The 12,028-nt window shown below is 46.7% G+C and overlaps 1 protein-coding gene across 1 annotated transcript; it reads right to left on the minus strand.

Annotated features, from left to right (window-relative positions):
- Window positions 1-8,467: 8,467 nt before the first annotated feature.
- Window positions 8,468-10,780, minus strand: JUN (Jun proto-oncogene, AP-1 transcription factor subunit). The gene has a single exon (XM_069232574.1). It carries the CDS (start codon window positions 10,084-10,086, stop codon window positions 9,145-9,147), a length of 942 nt encoding a protein of 313 aa, XP_069088675.1. The 5' UTR covers window positions 10,087-10,780; the 3' UTR covers window positions 8,468-9,144.
- Between the last annotated feature and the right edge of the window lie 1,248 nt (window positions 10,781-12,028).

A 12,028-nucleotide genomic window follows, 5' to 3' on the forward strand; every position in this document is an offset into this window, starting at 1 on the left:
CAACTTTAATTTATACACGTGCAATCAATACTAAATGCAGTAAGCGTCCGTTTATAAATGAACATGTGCACTCAAATACATATAATGCAATGTAGGGTACATTAACAGAAAAACACAAGGATTACATCAGTAAGGGCCCGGTGAAATCGCGCCCAGGCCGTGCCCTTCACCTTGTTCCTGCTTAAGGCTGTGCCCTGTAGCATTTGGTAGCAGTGATACTGGGTGTATGTGGCTAAATGCCATACCATGGTTCGAGAGGCACCTAGGCACTGCATAAACGTTTGCCCAGTTGGCTCTAGATGCAGAAAGAACGAACATATAGCGTTCAGTCATCTTGTAATGCCCTGCACCAAGTGGGTGTTGATTAATGTTCCCATATTGTCTCAAATGCAAACTTGAAATACACTAGTGGGGTTTTTCAGCTAACACTTAAGACTGCTGTTTAGAGGTGGTTTCATTGATTAGCACATACATTCTTAAGTTATATTTTTGATTTTATGAATAAGTCCCAATTACGGTATGACACTTAAACGACTGGTAATAATACTGAGATATTAATATTATTTTCAAGCACAGCCTATTCAGGCAGTTCTTTGAGGAAGAGGCACATTTGATTGCTGAGATTGAAAACTTTGATTTACCCACTTATTCTGTTATTTTATAAAAGGAAAACGCGTTGTGGACACTCCCATGGACAAAGCTCTACGTGCAACTCCTAATTCTCTTCCTAAACTTCAATCAGGCCTTAATGAAACCTTGTTTTATCGTTGGTGCTGAGTAAAGCACGCCTCCCCTTGCTCACTTTGACTCATTAGTTGGCCGCAGAAAGGTGAAGCTGAGTTGATGACCTTATTTAAACCTTTGGGGTTGAAATGGCACAGATTTTTGCACTGCTCATATTGTGTCGCTGAGCCATTTTACAGAATGAAACGTAAGCAGCCATCTTGCCTAGTTGTATCACTTTCAGCTCAGGTCCGTCTTCGTGATACTGTTTGGTTGGGTAGCTGTTTTTTATAAGAGGCTCTAAAAACATGATGCCAGTCACAAAGCAAATCGTCAAAACCTATGGCAAAAGCGAATATATTTTATCGCGTCAGAAGTTATCTTAACTTGTCGAAAAATAAGTACCACGGATTAAGCTATTTCTCAGGAGGCCCTAACAGCTTTCACCACCCATTCTCCCTACCAGTGCTACCCAATGCCAGTACCAATGTTACCTACCAGTACCAATGTTACCTACTTACCATTACACTCCTGTAAATGTGACAATATAGACTATCTATATACTAGTGTTAGAATTGCTCGGAAGTGATGGTATTATTACTTTTATGTATTTTGCAATGTTAAAGCCTCTGTTGATGTTTAAAAATAGACAGGCGGCGCTGCCATGTGGTGGACTGCCATAAAAATGTGTCAGTGTTGCCTTTGGGCAACAGGGGGCGATACTCAGGGTGCTGACACCACCTGGTTTCTGCCTCCTAGGTGGCATTCTCATCTGCATAAGGGTATGCCCCCTCCAAGTGAGGACTGCCCCGCTGCCACTGTTAGCGGTGCGATACGTGGCATTAGAATGCCAACTGCTGAAGGCTAAAGACTGGCCCCTTGCTTCTCACAGGCGCTAGCCCTGTGACTTTTACATAGCGGGATATTGATTGCATTGCTATTTATATAGCGCTTACTATCCCTGACGAGGCGCTAGCGTGCTTTCAGGTGGTGTTCGCATGCAGGTAATCTGGAGATAATAGAGGTAATAGGCACAATAGAATATCTGCCGCGAGGCTGAAAGAGACAACCACGACAGAGAAGAGGCGTGGGGGCGAAGAGCGGACTCAGACGGAACTTTAAGTCTGTGGAGAGAGATATCTGCACTGATTGGTAGCGTACCATTGATGTTTAAAGCAGACAAACCGACCAATCTTGTCTGCCCAATTCCCGTAAAGTGTTCAAACCCCGAAGTCTCCATCACTTTCTTAACTCCCACGTTACTTTGTTACACATTCTCCTATTTCGGGACGCTGAAAGATTGTGTCTGGGGGCTGGACAGACATACTGGGGTGGGACAAGATAGGAGAAAAGAAGTTGGACTTTTTTTATATGGACTCCGGACACTTTGTATTTTAAAATGCCACAATCTGAACTCGCTGCCCCATTTGCTGGGGAGGGGACAATTCTTTTGTGTAAGTGGGGCAGAATGTAGACATCTGCTTCACCTTACTGTCAAGTGTTCTATGAGCGGTGACGTCGGTGTCCGAGGTTAATTAGAAGGTATGCCAAATTGCCTCGTTTTGAAGGAGCTCACAGACATGAAGTATGTTATATTAGAGCGGGGCTCAGGAAGATCCGGTTGATGGGGAGGGGTAGTGCACATGCTACACATATAGAGTATGCTCGATGAGGTGGAGAAGGTGGACTCTCTCTGGGTAATAGGAGGAATAGCGCTCTTTCTATCTGTGTAATGTGTGCTTACGAGTGGGGCAGTGCCTTTTCTTATGATATTTTTGTTCGGTGAAGTGGAGTTGCGCACTTGATTTTCGTGTGATATGTGTTCGGCAAAGCGAGGTGGCGCACCAGCAGTCAGTTTAGATACTTCTATAGAGAAGAGGCGCTATGCACCTTCTACAGGCGTGATACGTGCCTTTAGCAAACAGGGGCGGGGCACTTGCAGTTGGGTTGTTTTTTGTTTGGTGATTGGGCGTAGCATACTTGCTATCAGGGAGATATCCGTGGACCTTAGGATTTCTGATGTCTCTAGAAAATAACCGTCCAATTTCCAGTGATGGCATCAATCAGCTGAGGGGTTCGCCGTCCTTTACATTTCAAGTGCGACTAATCCCTTCTCTTTTCTCTCAAGGCGGCATTATTCATTGAGATGGGAAAACAACTCTGCCATTCTAATTTGAGATCTTCGGCCAGACCTAAAAAACTAAGGGCAGTAAAAATACATCACCTTTACCCTGCAGATACTTATCTCTTATTTGCGACTCCGAAACGACCAGGGGACTGATGTACAAAGCCGTTTTGTGATTGCATTCCAGCAAATTGCAAATTCACTGGGTTTGAGAGAGAAAAATGGCCTATTGGCATGTATGAAGCTCATTTTGTGAGTCAGAAACGCATTTCTGACTAGTAAAATGGGTTTTGTGATCCATTCCAAATCTCAGTCACGAAGGGGTTATTGCAAGGGGCGTCATCTCCCAATTGTGAGTCGTAAGTATGCATCAATGGTTTGCAACCGCAGTTGCAAACCATTGACTGACATCTCAAAAGAGGGGGATACCTTTGTCTTCATTAATGCTTTCCACAGCCTTGGAGAAGAAGCAAGGAGGACAGTGTCATGTTAAAAGCAGCATCAGCTCTTTAGAAGAACAGTGGCACAGGATTGGTGATATTCTGTGCCTTGTGCTCCCCTCTTTGTGTAGCAGGCACGCCCACAGGGACACAAATTGTGATCTGCCTCATTAATGTACATTAATCAGGCCATTTTGTGACCATCTGTGATGGACAATTTGTGATATTAGTACACAGGGGTCATCACAAAGTGCATACCCATTCACACACCAGTCCATGTGTGAATTGCACACAACAGTGTTTTGAATGAGAATAGTACACCAAGAGCCAGATGTTTGAACACTATTCACATGTGCTTTGATTTTTAATGAATCCATGGCATTTTGCAAATTGACCTATGTACTAATAGTTCGGGTCGCAAAATACTGAATCGTAGTGTGTGGCAATTCGACCTACCTCATGTATGTTATTGAGGTAGATTGCAAATTGCGACCTATCACAATTCCCTGCCATCACGTAACAGGCGGTCTGCTGGGTCAGCAGAACATCACTCTGTGATTTATTTTAAACAAAGTAATCTTTTTTAAGCAGCCTGTTTCATAAAGGAAAACAGCATGTTAAAAAAAATATGTTTTACAAACTTTTTTTAGACTATGTATTTGCCATAGAGACTAGTGTCTACCACTAAGAAACGTTCTTGTCAACATTCACAAAGTGTAAGGGTTCCCTTCAGGACCCCTTCCCATTTGCAAATGGGTTACCACTACCTTTATGTAGTTGGTAATATATTAATGTTTTGCGGCCAGATTTCTGTAATAAAACATGAATACATCTCACTGTGAAATGCTATTTGGAAGGGATATCCTAAACAGGCACCTTCCAAATACAGCTTCTTTATTTACTCACATCCAAACACGTTACAGAATCTCAATTTGGGTTTTGCATGTACGAAAAGGTTATTTTGCCGTCTCAAAGGCCCTGGTTTTCCAAACCAGATCCTTTGAGACTGCAAAATTGCCTCATGATCTGGCCCTAGGCCCTTACTCCCGAATTTCCAGTAGTAAGATGCTACTGCTGACAATAAAAAGTTGTGCGACTTTGGCCTAATGATAGAGGAACTACCTTGAGCACTAGCCCTGCAGAGCTGCGATTGCAATGCCACAGGCCCTTATTTCTGTTTGTCCTATGGGGTACACTATGGAGGGGCCCGCGGAGACAGAGACCCGGTCTAGTCTCTCCGTGGGCTTTTTCGGGACGCAGGAAGTGGCGCGGAGGCGCCCTATTGGTAGCCAGGTAAGTGGGGGAGGGCTTAGGACAGGTCTTTAAAAGGGGGGTGGAGGGGTGGGGTCGGCCTCTGTCCGCGCCGACTGTGGGGCTTAGACGTAGGCAGTTCTTGACCACCCACCCACCCAGCTGAGAAGAAAAGAGGATTGGGGATGGCATATATAGTTTCAGGGTAGAATAGGGGGGTAGGTTTTTGGGAGTTTAGTTGTCATTTAGGGCAGGTGAAGCAGGTCGTGTGGTAGCAGGAGATGGGGAGGGTGGAGAGCCAGATGCAGGCTTGTCCACCCTTCCAGGGGGAAAAACAAGGAGTTGAAGGATCAGAACGGGGGGGGGTAGGTTTACAAGCTAGGAAGGCTTGGGAGGAATAGGGGAGCGTATACGGTAGGAGAATTGAAGGGAACTATTTGAGGAAAGAATGAAGGGAAAGGAAGAGTACAAGTTAAGGTCTGGTTAAAAGTGTTGATGTACAGTTAAAAATGTTGATCGATGCTATGTTTAAATCCTGTCCTAAATAAATGACCTTTTACACTAAAAGGAAGTGTCACTGTATGTCTGTCCCGAGAGGCACTGTGTAGAAAATATAAAGGCGGACCTCTCTGGACGTCTGCATTTGTTTTTCTCAGGTCTGTTCATGCTCGGATAAATCGCATAGTTTGAGTGAGAGAGCAACGGGATGCTCGTTGGTCTGCAGTAGGGGGGAAAATGAAGGAATTGAGAAGTCTAACATACCTTAAAAAAAAAACATCAAGTCAACTAGAACAAGCAATTTGGGAGGTATAAGATTTAGCGTGGACTAGGTTTCACAAGTACAAGCATCTGGGACAAAAGCGAGGGCAGTGTTCATGGGTCACTAACACACCCCCCCCCCCCCACCCCAAAAAAAAAAAAAGCGGTAGTTACTTGGTTATTGGTATCTTTTTTAATGTTCATATAGATTTGCCCGAGTCTTGCAAGTTGGCCTTCTGCTGTGTTTTGTGTAATATTCATTTGTGGCTGGTGTAATATTATGCTTTTCTGCTGGCGGCCTTGGAAGTAAAACAATCTGTTATTGGGCTGCGGACAGGCTACTCCGCTTTCATATTTAAGCCCTGTGGGGCAACCCATCGTCTACTGAGTAAACACTTCACAAATAACGTCGACAATTAGCCGAGGGAGTTTATTCAGAAACATACAATGGAGAAACGAACCGGCCTGTGCAGGGGCCTGGCTGCCCTGCCTCCTCACTTTACTAGTTAGAACTCGTTGCATTAATTTGCCACACCTAACTGCGCTCAGAGCAGGACTCTTCTTTCTGCCTCACACACAGATTACAGAAACAAAAAAAAAAGTACGTTTGTTCCGAGTCCCACGTGACAACTGGTAAACCGTGTTTGTTTTACCTGGCGCATTTGTGATGTTTCAACTTCTTGTTTTCGCGTACCTCCTTGCCTGGAAGGATCTAAATAATATATCATATATGGGGCTAATCGACAAGCGCAGAATTATCATCAGATTTACTCGGTGAGGGGTTTCGGACTGCAGACTAAAGTTTGAAAAGAACCTGCATGCATGTATTATGTACACAAGTGTTCCTCGCCCAGGGCCCGGTGTACCACGCGTCTAGGCCACCTTATTTGACTGCTCAGAGGCGGACTTTCATGTCAGGTACACACCACAGCCAAAACAACCTCTGCGACCACTGACATAGAGGTGAATATGAGTAGGCTACTGGCTAGTGCATAAACTTTGCAGTAATATGCTCGAAAAACTAAAGTTTGCAAAGAACTATTTAATGCTCCTGAACTATGAAACAGGACGTCACAATGCTACCCTGAGTTGACAAATCTTCGGTCTCGTTGGCAGGCTATACCTATAATGTGCCCCCCTGCAACCGACTCCATATGACATAAATGAAATACTAGGGATTCCGTCATTCCAGAACGACATCCTCGCTACCGTCTACACTACAGAGGCAAAGTGTGACAATGCGAACTTCACCGATGCATTCATTCTCTACTGGCGAGACAAGTAAAAAGTAGGGAAGGGACAGTAAATAATAACTTTCCCGTAAAAGATTTCACCGATGATGGTTATCACGTGTTAATTGGGCTTACGCTGTTAAAGTGCGCACGGGGAGAGGCAATGTATTTTTGGTACGGCACACTATTTTGTTAACTATATAAACTTTAGGAATAACCACATATTTAACCTTTGTGGATTCTAAGTTTCCAGAGCCGCCCCTTGCAGGCAAGACTTGACAACGGTGCATTCCTCGAAGCCTATGAATAGTAATGGAACGACAGTTTGACGTGCTTTTTGGCGGACACGAAGGTTGTTGCAATGCTAAATTTATGGTGTCAAACACATAACCGTTACTCTTCACTAGTTCGGTTAACGCGCGAGAGGTTTCGTGCTTAAATTAATATTTCTTCTTAAACTGCAAAGCTATTTTAGCGACGTCTATCGCTACTATTGCCGGACTCAATCTGGTAAACAGTTTGCTTTCCCTGCTTGGTAGTGGCCGCTCTGAAATAAAGTTCTCACTTTGGGATTATACTCCAGCAAGCCACCAAAAGGCGCACTGAAGTTTGGATGGATTTCCCGCCCCTCAAAGTCTGTAGTTATCACCAAGGCTACAGCAGGTGCAGGAGCGCTTCTTCGCTTCTTCGCTTGCTCCGAGGCTTATTTCACGCTCACTGTCACTTCCCTAGGACAGTAAGGAGCCCGAATCGGTTTTAGCGAGCCCCCGTGGCAGCTCCGGACACATGATGGTACAAAGCCTCGCAGAACGATAATGCAAGGTCGGTTGTGAAGGCCCGTGGGGTGGGGGCTGACAAACTCCAGGGTTCCCTTCCCATCAGTACAGTACCCTGATTAGAAAGCTCCTGAGAGTCTGGAGTGGAGAACCCCCTCAAGTTTCATTACGCCACTGCGCCGAACTCTGCGTTAGCCGTTTGGTTTCCACTGTCCTGTTTCCCAACTCCCAGGGCACAACAGATTTATTGGCTAGAAGGGGGTCGTCGGAGAAGGAGCCAGGTCTCGCCTGTCGACCCTCACAAGAAACATGGACAGATAACAGCTCTGCGTAGTCTGCATATCTGCCAATGGAATGGGCACGTCCCTATTAAAAAAAAAAACAGTTGAACGTTGAAACAGAATAGCGTTGGATACACGTGTACAGCTCCGCGGGGACAAACTGACATCATGGGAGAACTGTTTACCAGGCGTACGATACGCCGTTGCTTTTATAGTGATAATGAGCACCGTAAACTATTAGTATTTATTTAATTATACAAAAGCAACACTCGGTGCCCAGGTTTTTGGCTTGCACGAGCTCCATTTCAGGTTTACTAACAACCATTCGAAAAATAGAGCGCTAATCAAAACATGACCTCAAAGTAAATGTTTTTTCTTAATTGAACACAAAGTCACGCATTGCTGACATTACTCCTTACCAGCAGTGTGGCCGCCCGGTAGGTTTACATGCTTCTTCAAAGGTGGATTTACTAAGTGAGCCTACATTCTATTCGCTCACACTACACTATCGTTGGCCCTGCACGTAACACCACACGCTAACTGTTGCTTTGAAGTTTTCAATCACATACAAATAGTTAGCTAGCTTTCAAAAGATTAAACGCCACGCAGTGATTACATTGTAAGTCGAATTTCTTAGCGCCCCCCGGTTACAGCTCAAAACGAATAGGTAGTTTGAAGGACATGCCATCCGCCCGCCCATTACTTTCTTAATAAGACACACCTCCACGACAAAGCCCTACATGAGTTTGGGGGTTTCTACTTATGTTGCTTAGTTCCCAGCAGGATTCTGCAGCACTGAACCGCATTTCTTTACAGTGACCGCGCTAGCAAGTTTACTAGAGTCAAAACAGTTTCAAAAATAAAATACAGAACACAAGGCCAGGGACATGAGTCATTTTTATTCTTTATTATATTTTCTTAAATATAACTGAACCTGTCTGGAATTTTCTCAGAAACAAACATAAAAAATTGTATACTTTATTACAAATGGTAAACTCAACGGGTGCTCGCTGCTCTTATTTACAGACGGTACTGGGCCGAGCCCAGAATAAACAACAAATAACTTACAAAGGCTCAAAGCTGCTTACGAACTTGGGTCAGCTTTCATAAAATAATAGTACAAAAAGTCGTATGTACAGACAATATTTACTTGCAGGCAAGTATTGTTCTTTTCTCAAGTGCAGACTACCTCCCGTGCCCTACAGAAGCAACAGTCAGTCTCTCAGCAGTCTTTCCTGCAGTTCTAACCTCTTAATACTGAATGCTCGTCGGACGGTTAGAACCGTGCAGGTCTTGGTCAGTGTTACAGCACAGTTCTCGCGCCTCGTGGTGGCAGAACAGGGCTTGCCAGAGTGACACTAACTTGTCTCTTTGCCACCAGATCCCACTGAGGGACCATCAAGTCACACTGAAGAGTGTCATTCTCAACACACTTTTCGGCTGGGCGCAGTGCAGGGCTTGACGCGCTCAGCTCTACTCACTGTACCCGCTCTCTTCCCTGGCTTACTCTGGCACTAGTGATCCCAACTTTTACCTCTCTCAGTCCGCTTTCCCGTCTCAAAATGTCTGCAGCTGCTGCGTGAGCATCAGCTGGCAGCCGCTGTTGACGTGGTTCATGACCTTCTGCTTGAGCTGCGCCACCTGCTCCCGCAGCAGGTTGGCCGTGGAGGCCAGCTCGGAGTTCTGCGCCTTCAGGTTTTTCACTTTGTCCTCCAGCCGAGATATCCGCTCCAGCTTCCTCTTCCTGCACTTGGAGGCGGCGATCCGGTTCCGCATGCGCTTCCTCTCCGCCTTGATGCGCTCCTGCGACTCCATGTCGATGGGCGAGAGCGGAGGCGTTTCCCCGGGCATCTCGGGCACAGTCTGGGGCTCCTCCTTGAGCGCCTGGAGCCGCGGGTGCTGCAGCGGCATGGGCGGGTTGATGTGGTGCTGGGGGAAGCCCATGGTGGTGCCCGCGCTGAAGGCGGGGGCGGCCGCGCCGCCGGGGTTGAAGTTGCTGAGGTTGGCGTAGACGGGCGGCTCACTGTGCAGGCTGGTACCGAAGGCAGCGCCCCCGGCCATGGAGGAGACGGGCGCTATCCCGCCGCCGGCGGCGGCCTCGGGGGAGGTCGTCACGCAGGGCAGGGTGTGCTGGTTGTGCAGCTCCGCCAGCGCCCTCACGAACCCCTCGGCGAAGCCCTCCTGCTCGTCCGTCACGTTCTTGGGGCAGAGGAACTGCGTGGGCGTCGGGGTGGTGGTGATGAGGCCGTTGCTGGACTGGATGATCAGCCGCTCCAGCTCCGGCGAGGCCAGCTTGAGGAGCCCCACGTCGGGGGAGGTGAGCAGGTCGGCCGCCTTGCTCCGCAGGTGCGGCTTCAGGCTGCTGGACGGATCGGACAGGTTCAGGGTCATGTTCTGCTTCAGCGCCTTGGGGTTGTAGCCGTAGCCGGCAGCCTCGGGCTGGACAAAAGCCGCGCTCAGCGCATCGTCGTAGAACGTAGGCTCCATCTTCGCTGTCATAGAACACCGTCCGGCGCGGGCATAAAAAGTTCACAAAACTCAAGCGGGGCAGCCGAAGGAGTCACTGCGCGACTTGTAACAAATCCTCCTTCTGTGCCAGAACCTCGAGAGCAGAGGTCTGGGCGCTACCAAACCTTCGAGTCCGAACACAAGCAACTTTTGGAAGATAAAGTTTGAAAGTGCCGTGCTCTTGTCAGAAGAGCATAGTAGAAGGGGTCTCCCCCTTTCCCAGTGTTACCATGCAGCCCCGGACCACTTTCAGAATTGTTTGGCGCCCTTTAAGAGTTGTGATAGAATAGCCCAGAAGTGGCGAACGGGTCCTGAAGTGTCTTTAGTTTGGGTTGGCAGTTCCAACGGGCCAGGAGCTGCAGAAAGTATAGTGAAAGCGTGTGTTGGGGTCCCGCTTTGAGAGAAGCCTAGCCTTCGTTGCACACCAGCTACGCGGCGCGGCTCCAGCCACAAGTGTTTCTGTGACAGCTCCGCTCGGCGCTGCTGCTGTCAGCGAGAGCCGCTGTGCTCAGTCTGAGTTCCTTCCAGCGTGGAGCGCACACTTATCAGCTACTAGTCACCCGCTAAAAATAACCATGATGTCACCCCGGGCGTTCCTTATTGGACGGCCGAGGCCTGTGGGTGGCCCCCAGGCCTGAGAACGGACCTATCGCCATGGCGACTACCTAGAAGATTCTAAACTCCCGCGAAGGCTCATGGGATGAGGTAATGCTCCCTCCTCCGGCGAGCGGAGCACGCTGGGATTACGTATTGTTTTTGAATATCTGGTTACGGTAGTTGCGAGTTCCCATAACTAGAAGAGGCGGTCACGTGAGCTCCACGTCAGGATGGCGGGGATGAACAGGAGGAAGGGTTGTGGATGTTGGCGGGAGAATAGTCACCAGTTTGTCCTCATCTAAGCTTGCGCGCATGCTCTGAAATCTCAGGGGATAATGTTGAACATTGTGGTAGGGATGGGAAGGGAACTTAGTGCTTCACCCACGCCGCCCACGGAGAGGGCGTTAATATGGGTAGCGTTATGACGCGTTGTACTTCCGGGTTAAAATAGGCAGTGGCAGCCTTGCTGTACTCGTGTAACAACCGCAAAACTCGCCTGTCTGGTTATCGCTACACATCTGTATAGCTTTGTGTTATACCAACAATTTAAAAAATATGTTTCCATTAACAGATATTGGAGCAGAGGCAATTTTAGGCTGGATGCATAATTCATCATTAATTATCGCCAGAATGCATTAGTCCTTAGTACAGTGATCAAGTTCAAGTTTATTAAGCACGTTTTAGTCTATTATCCCTTGGTACATCACAGTATCTAGCATTTTTATAGGGTGCATGAATAACATTAAGTAAATAAATACAAAAATCACAGAATGGTCATAGGATTTATAGAAAAGGGACATACACACACACACACACATATATATATATAGAGAGATATATATATATGTGTATATATATATATATATATTTTTTTTTTAAATGTAAATATTAACAACATTGATGAGTGTTGTGATGAATAAACGTTACGAAATTCATGTGATTTACAAGCTTTTATTGTAACGTTAAATGCGACCCCGATACAGGAAATCCGAAGCGCTCGTCTTCGCAACTGTCTTCCCTCAACCTCCGTCCAACTCCCGTTGCCTAGCGATGCTCGTGCCCAGTGTAAACACACTGTGCGCGAAGCACTGTGCGCGAGCATCGCAACACATCTTCCCCCTAACAAACAAAAAATACAACGAGGAAAAAATAAAAAACAATTCCGAAAACGAAAACAATTTTACCCTCCAGGAATAATACATTCACATTCGTAGCATTATGCAAAACAAACATAATCCTGAAATTTGCTTGGTGTCCTGACTAAACGACCACACTTGCTTGTTTTCCTTGCAGGCACATCAAAATGATTGTTGACAGTAGGTACGTTAGACTGTAC

The sequence above is a fragment of the Pleurodeles waltl genome, chromosome 4_2 (assembly GCF_031143425.1).
Source record: "Pleurodeles waltl isolate 20211129_DDA chromosome 4_2, aPleWal1.hap1.20221129, whole genome shotgun sequence".
In the NCBI taxonomy this organism is placed as follows: Eukaryota; Metazoa; Chordata; class Amphibia; order Caudata; family Salamandridae; genus Pleurodeles; species Pleurodeles waltl.

Bases quoted from the DNA above. Each gene is read 5' to 3' on its own strand.
- JUN (XM_069232574.1), bottom strand. From the start codon at position 10,086: ATGACAGCGAAGATGGAGCCTACGTTCTACGACGATGCGCTGAGCGCG.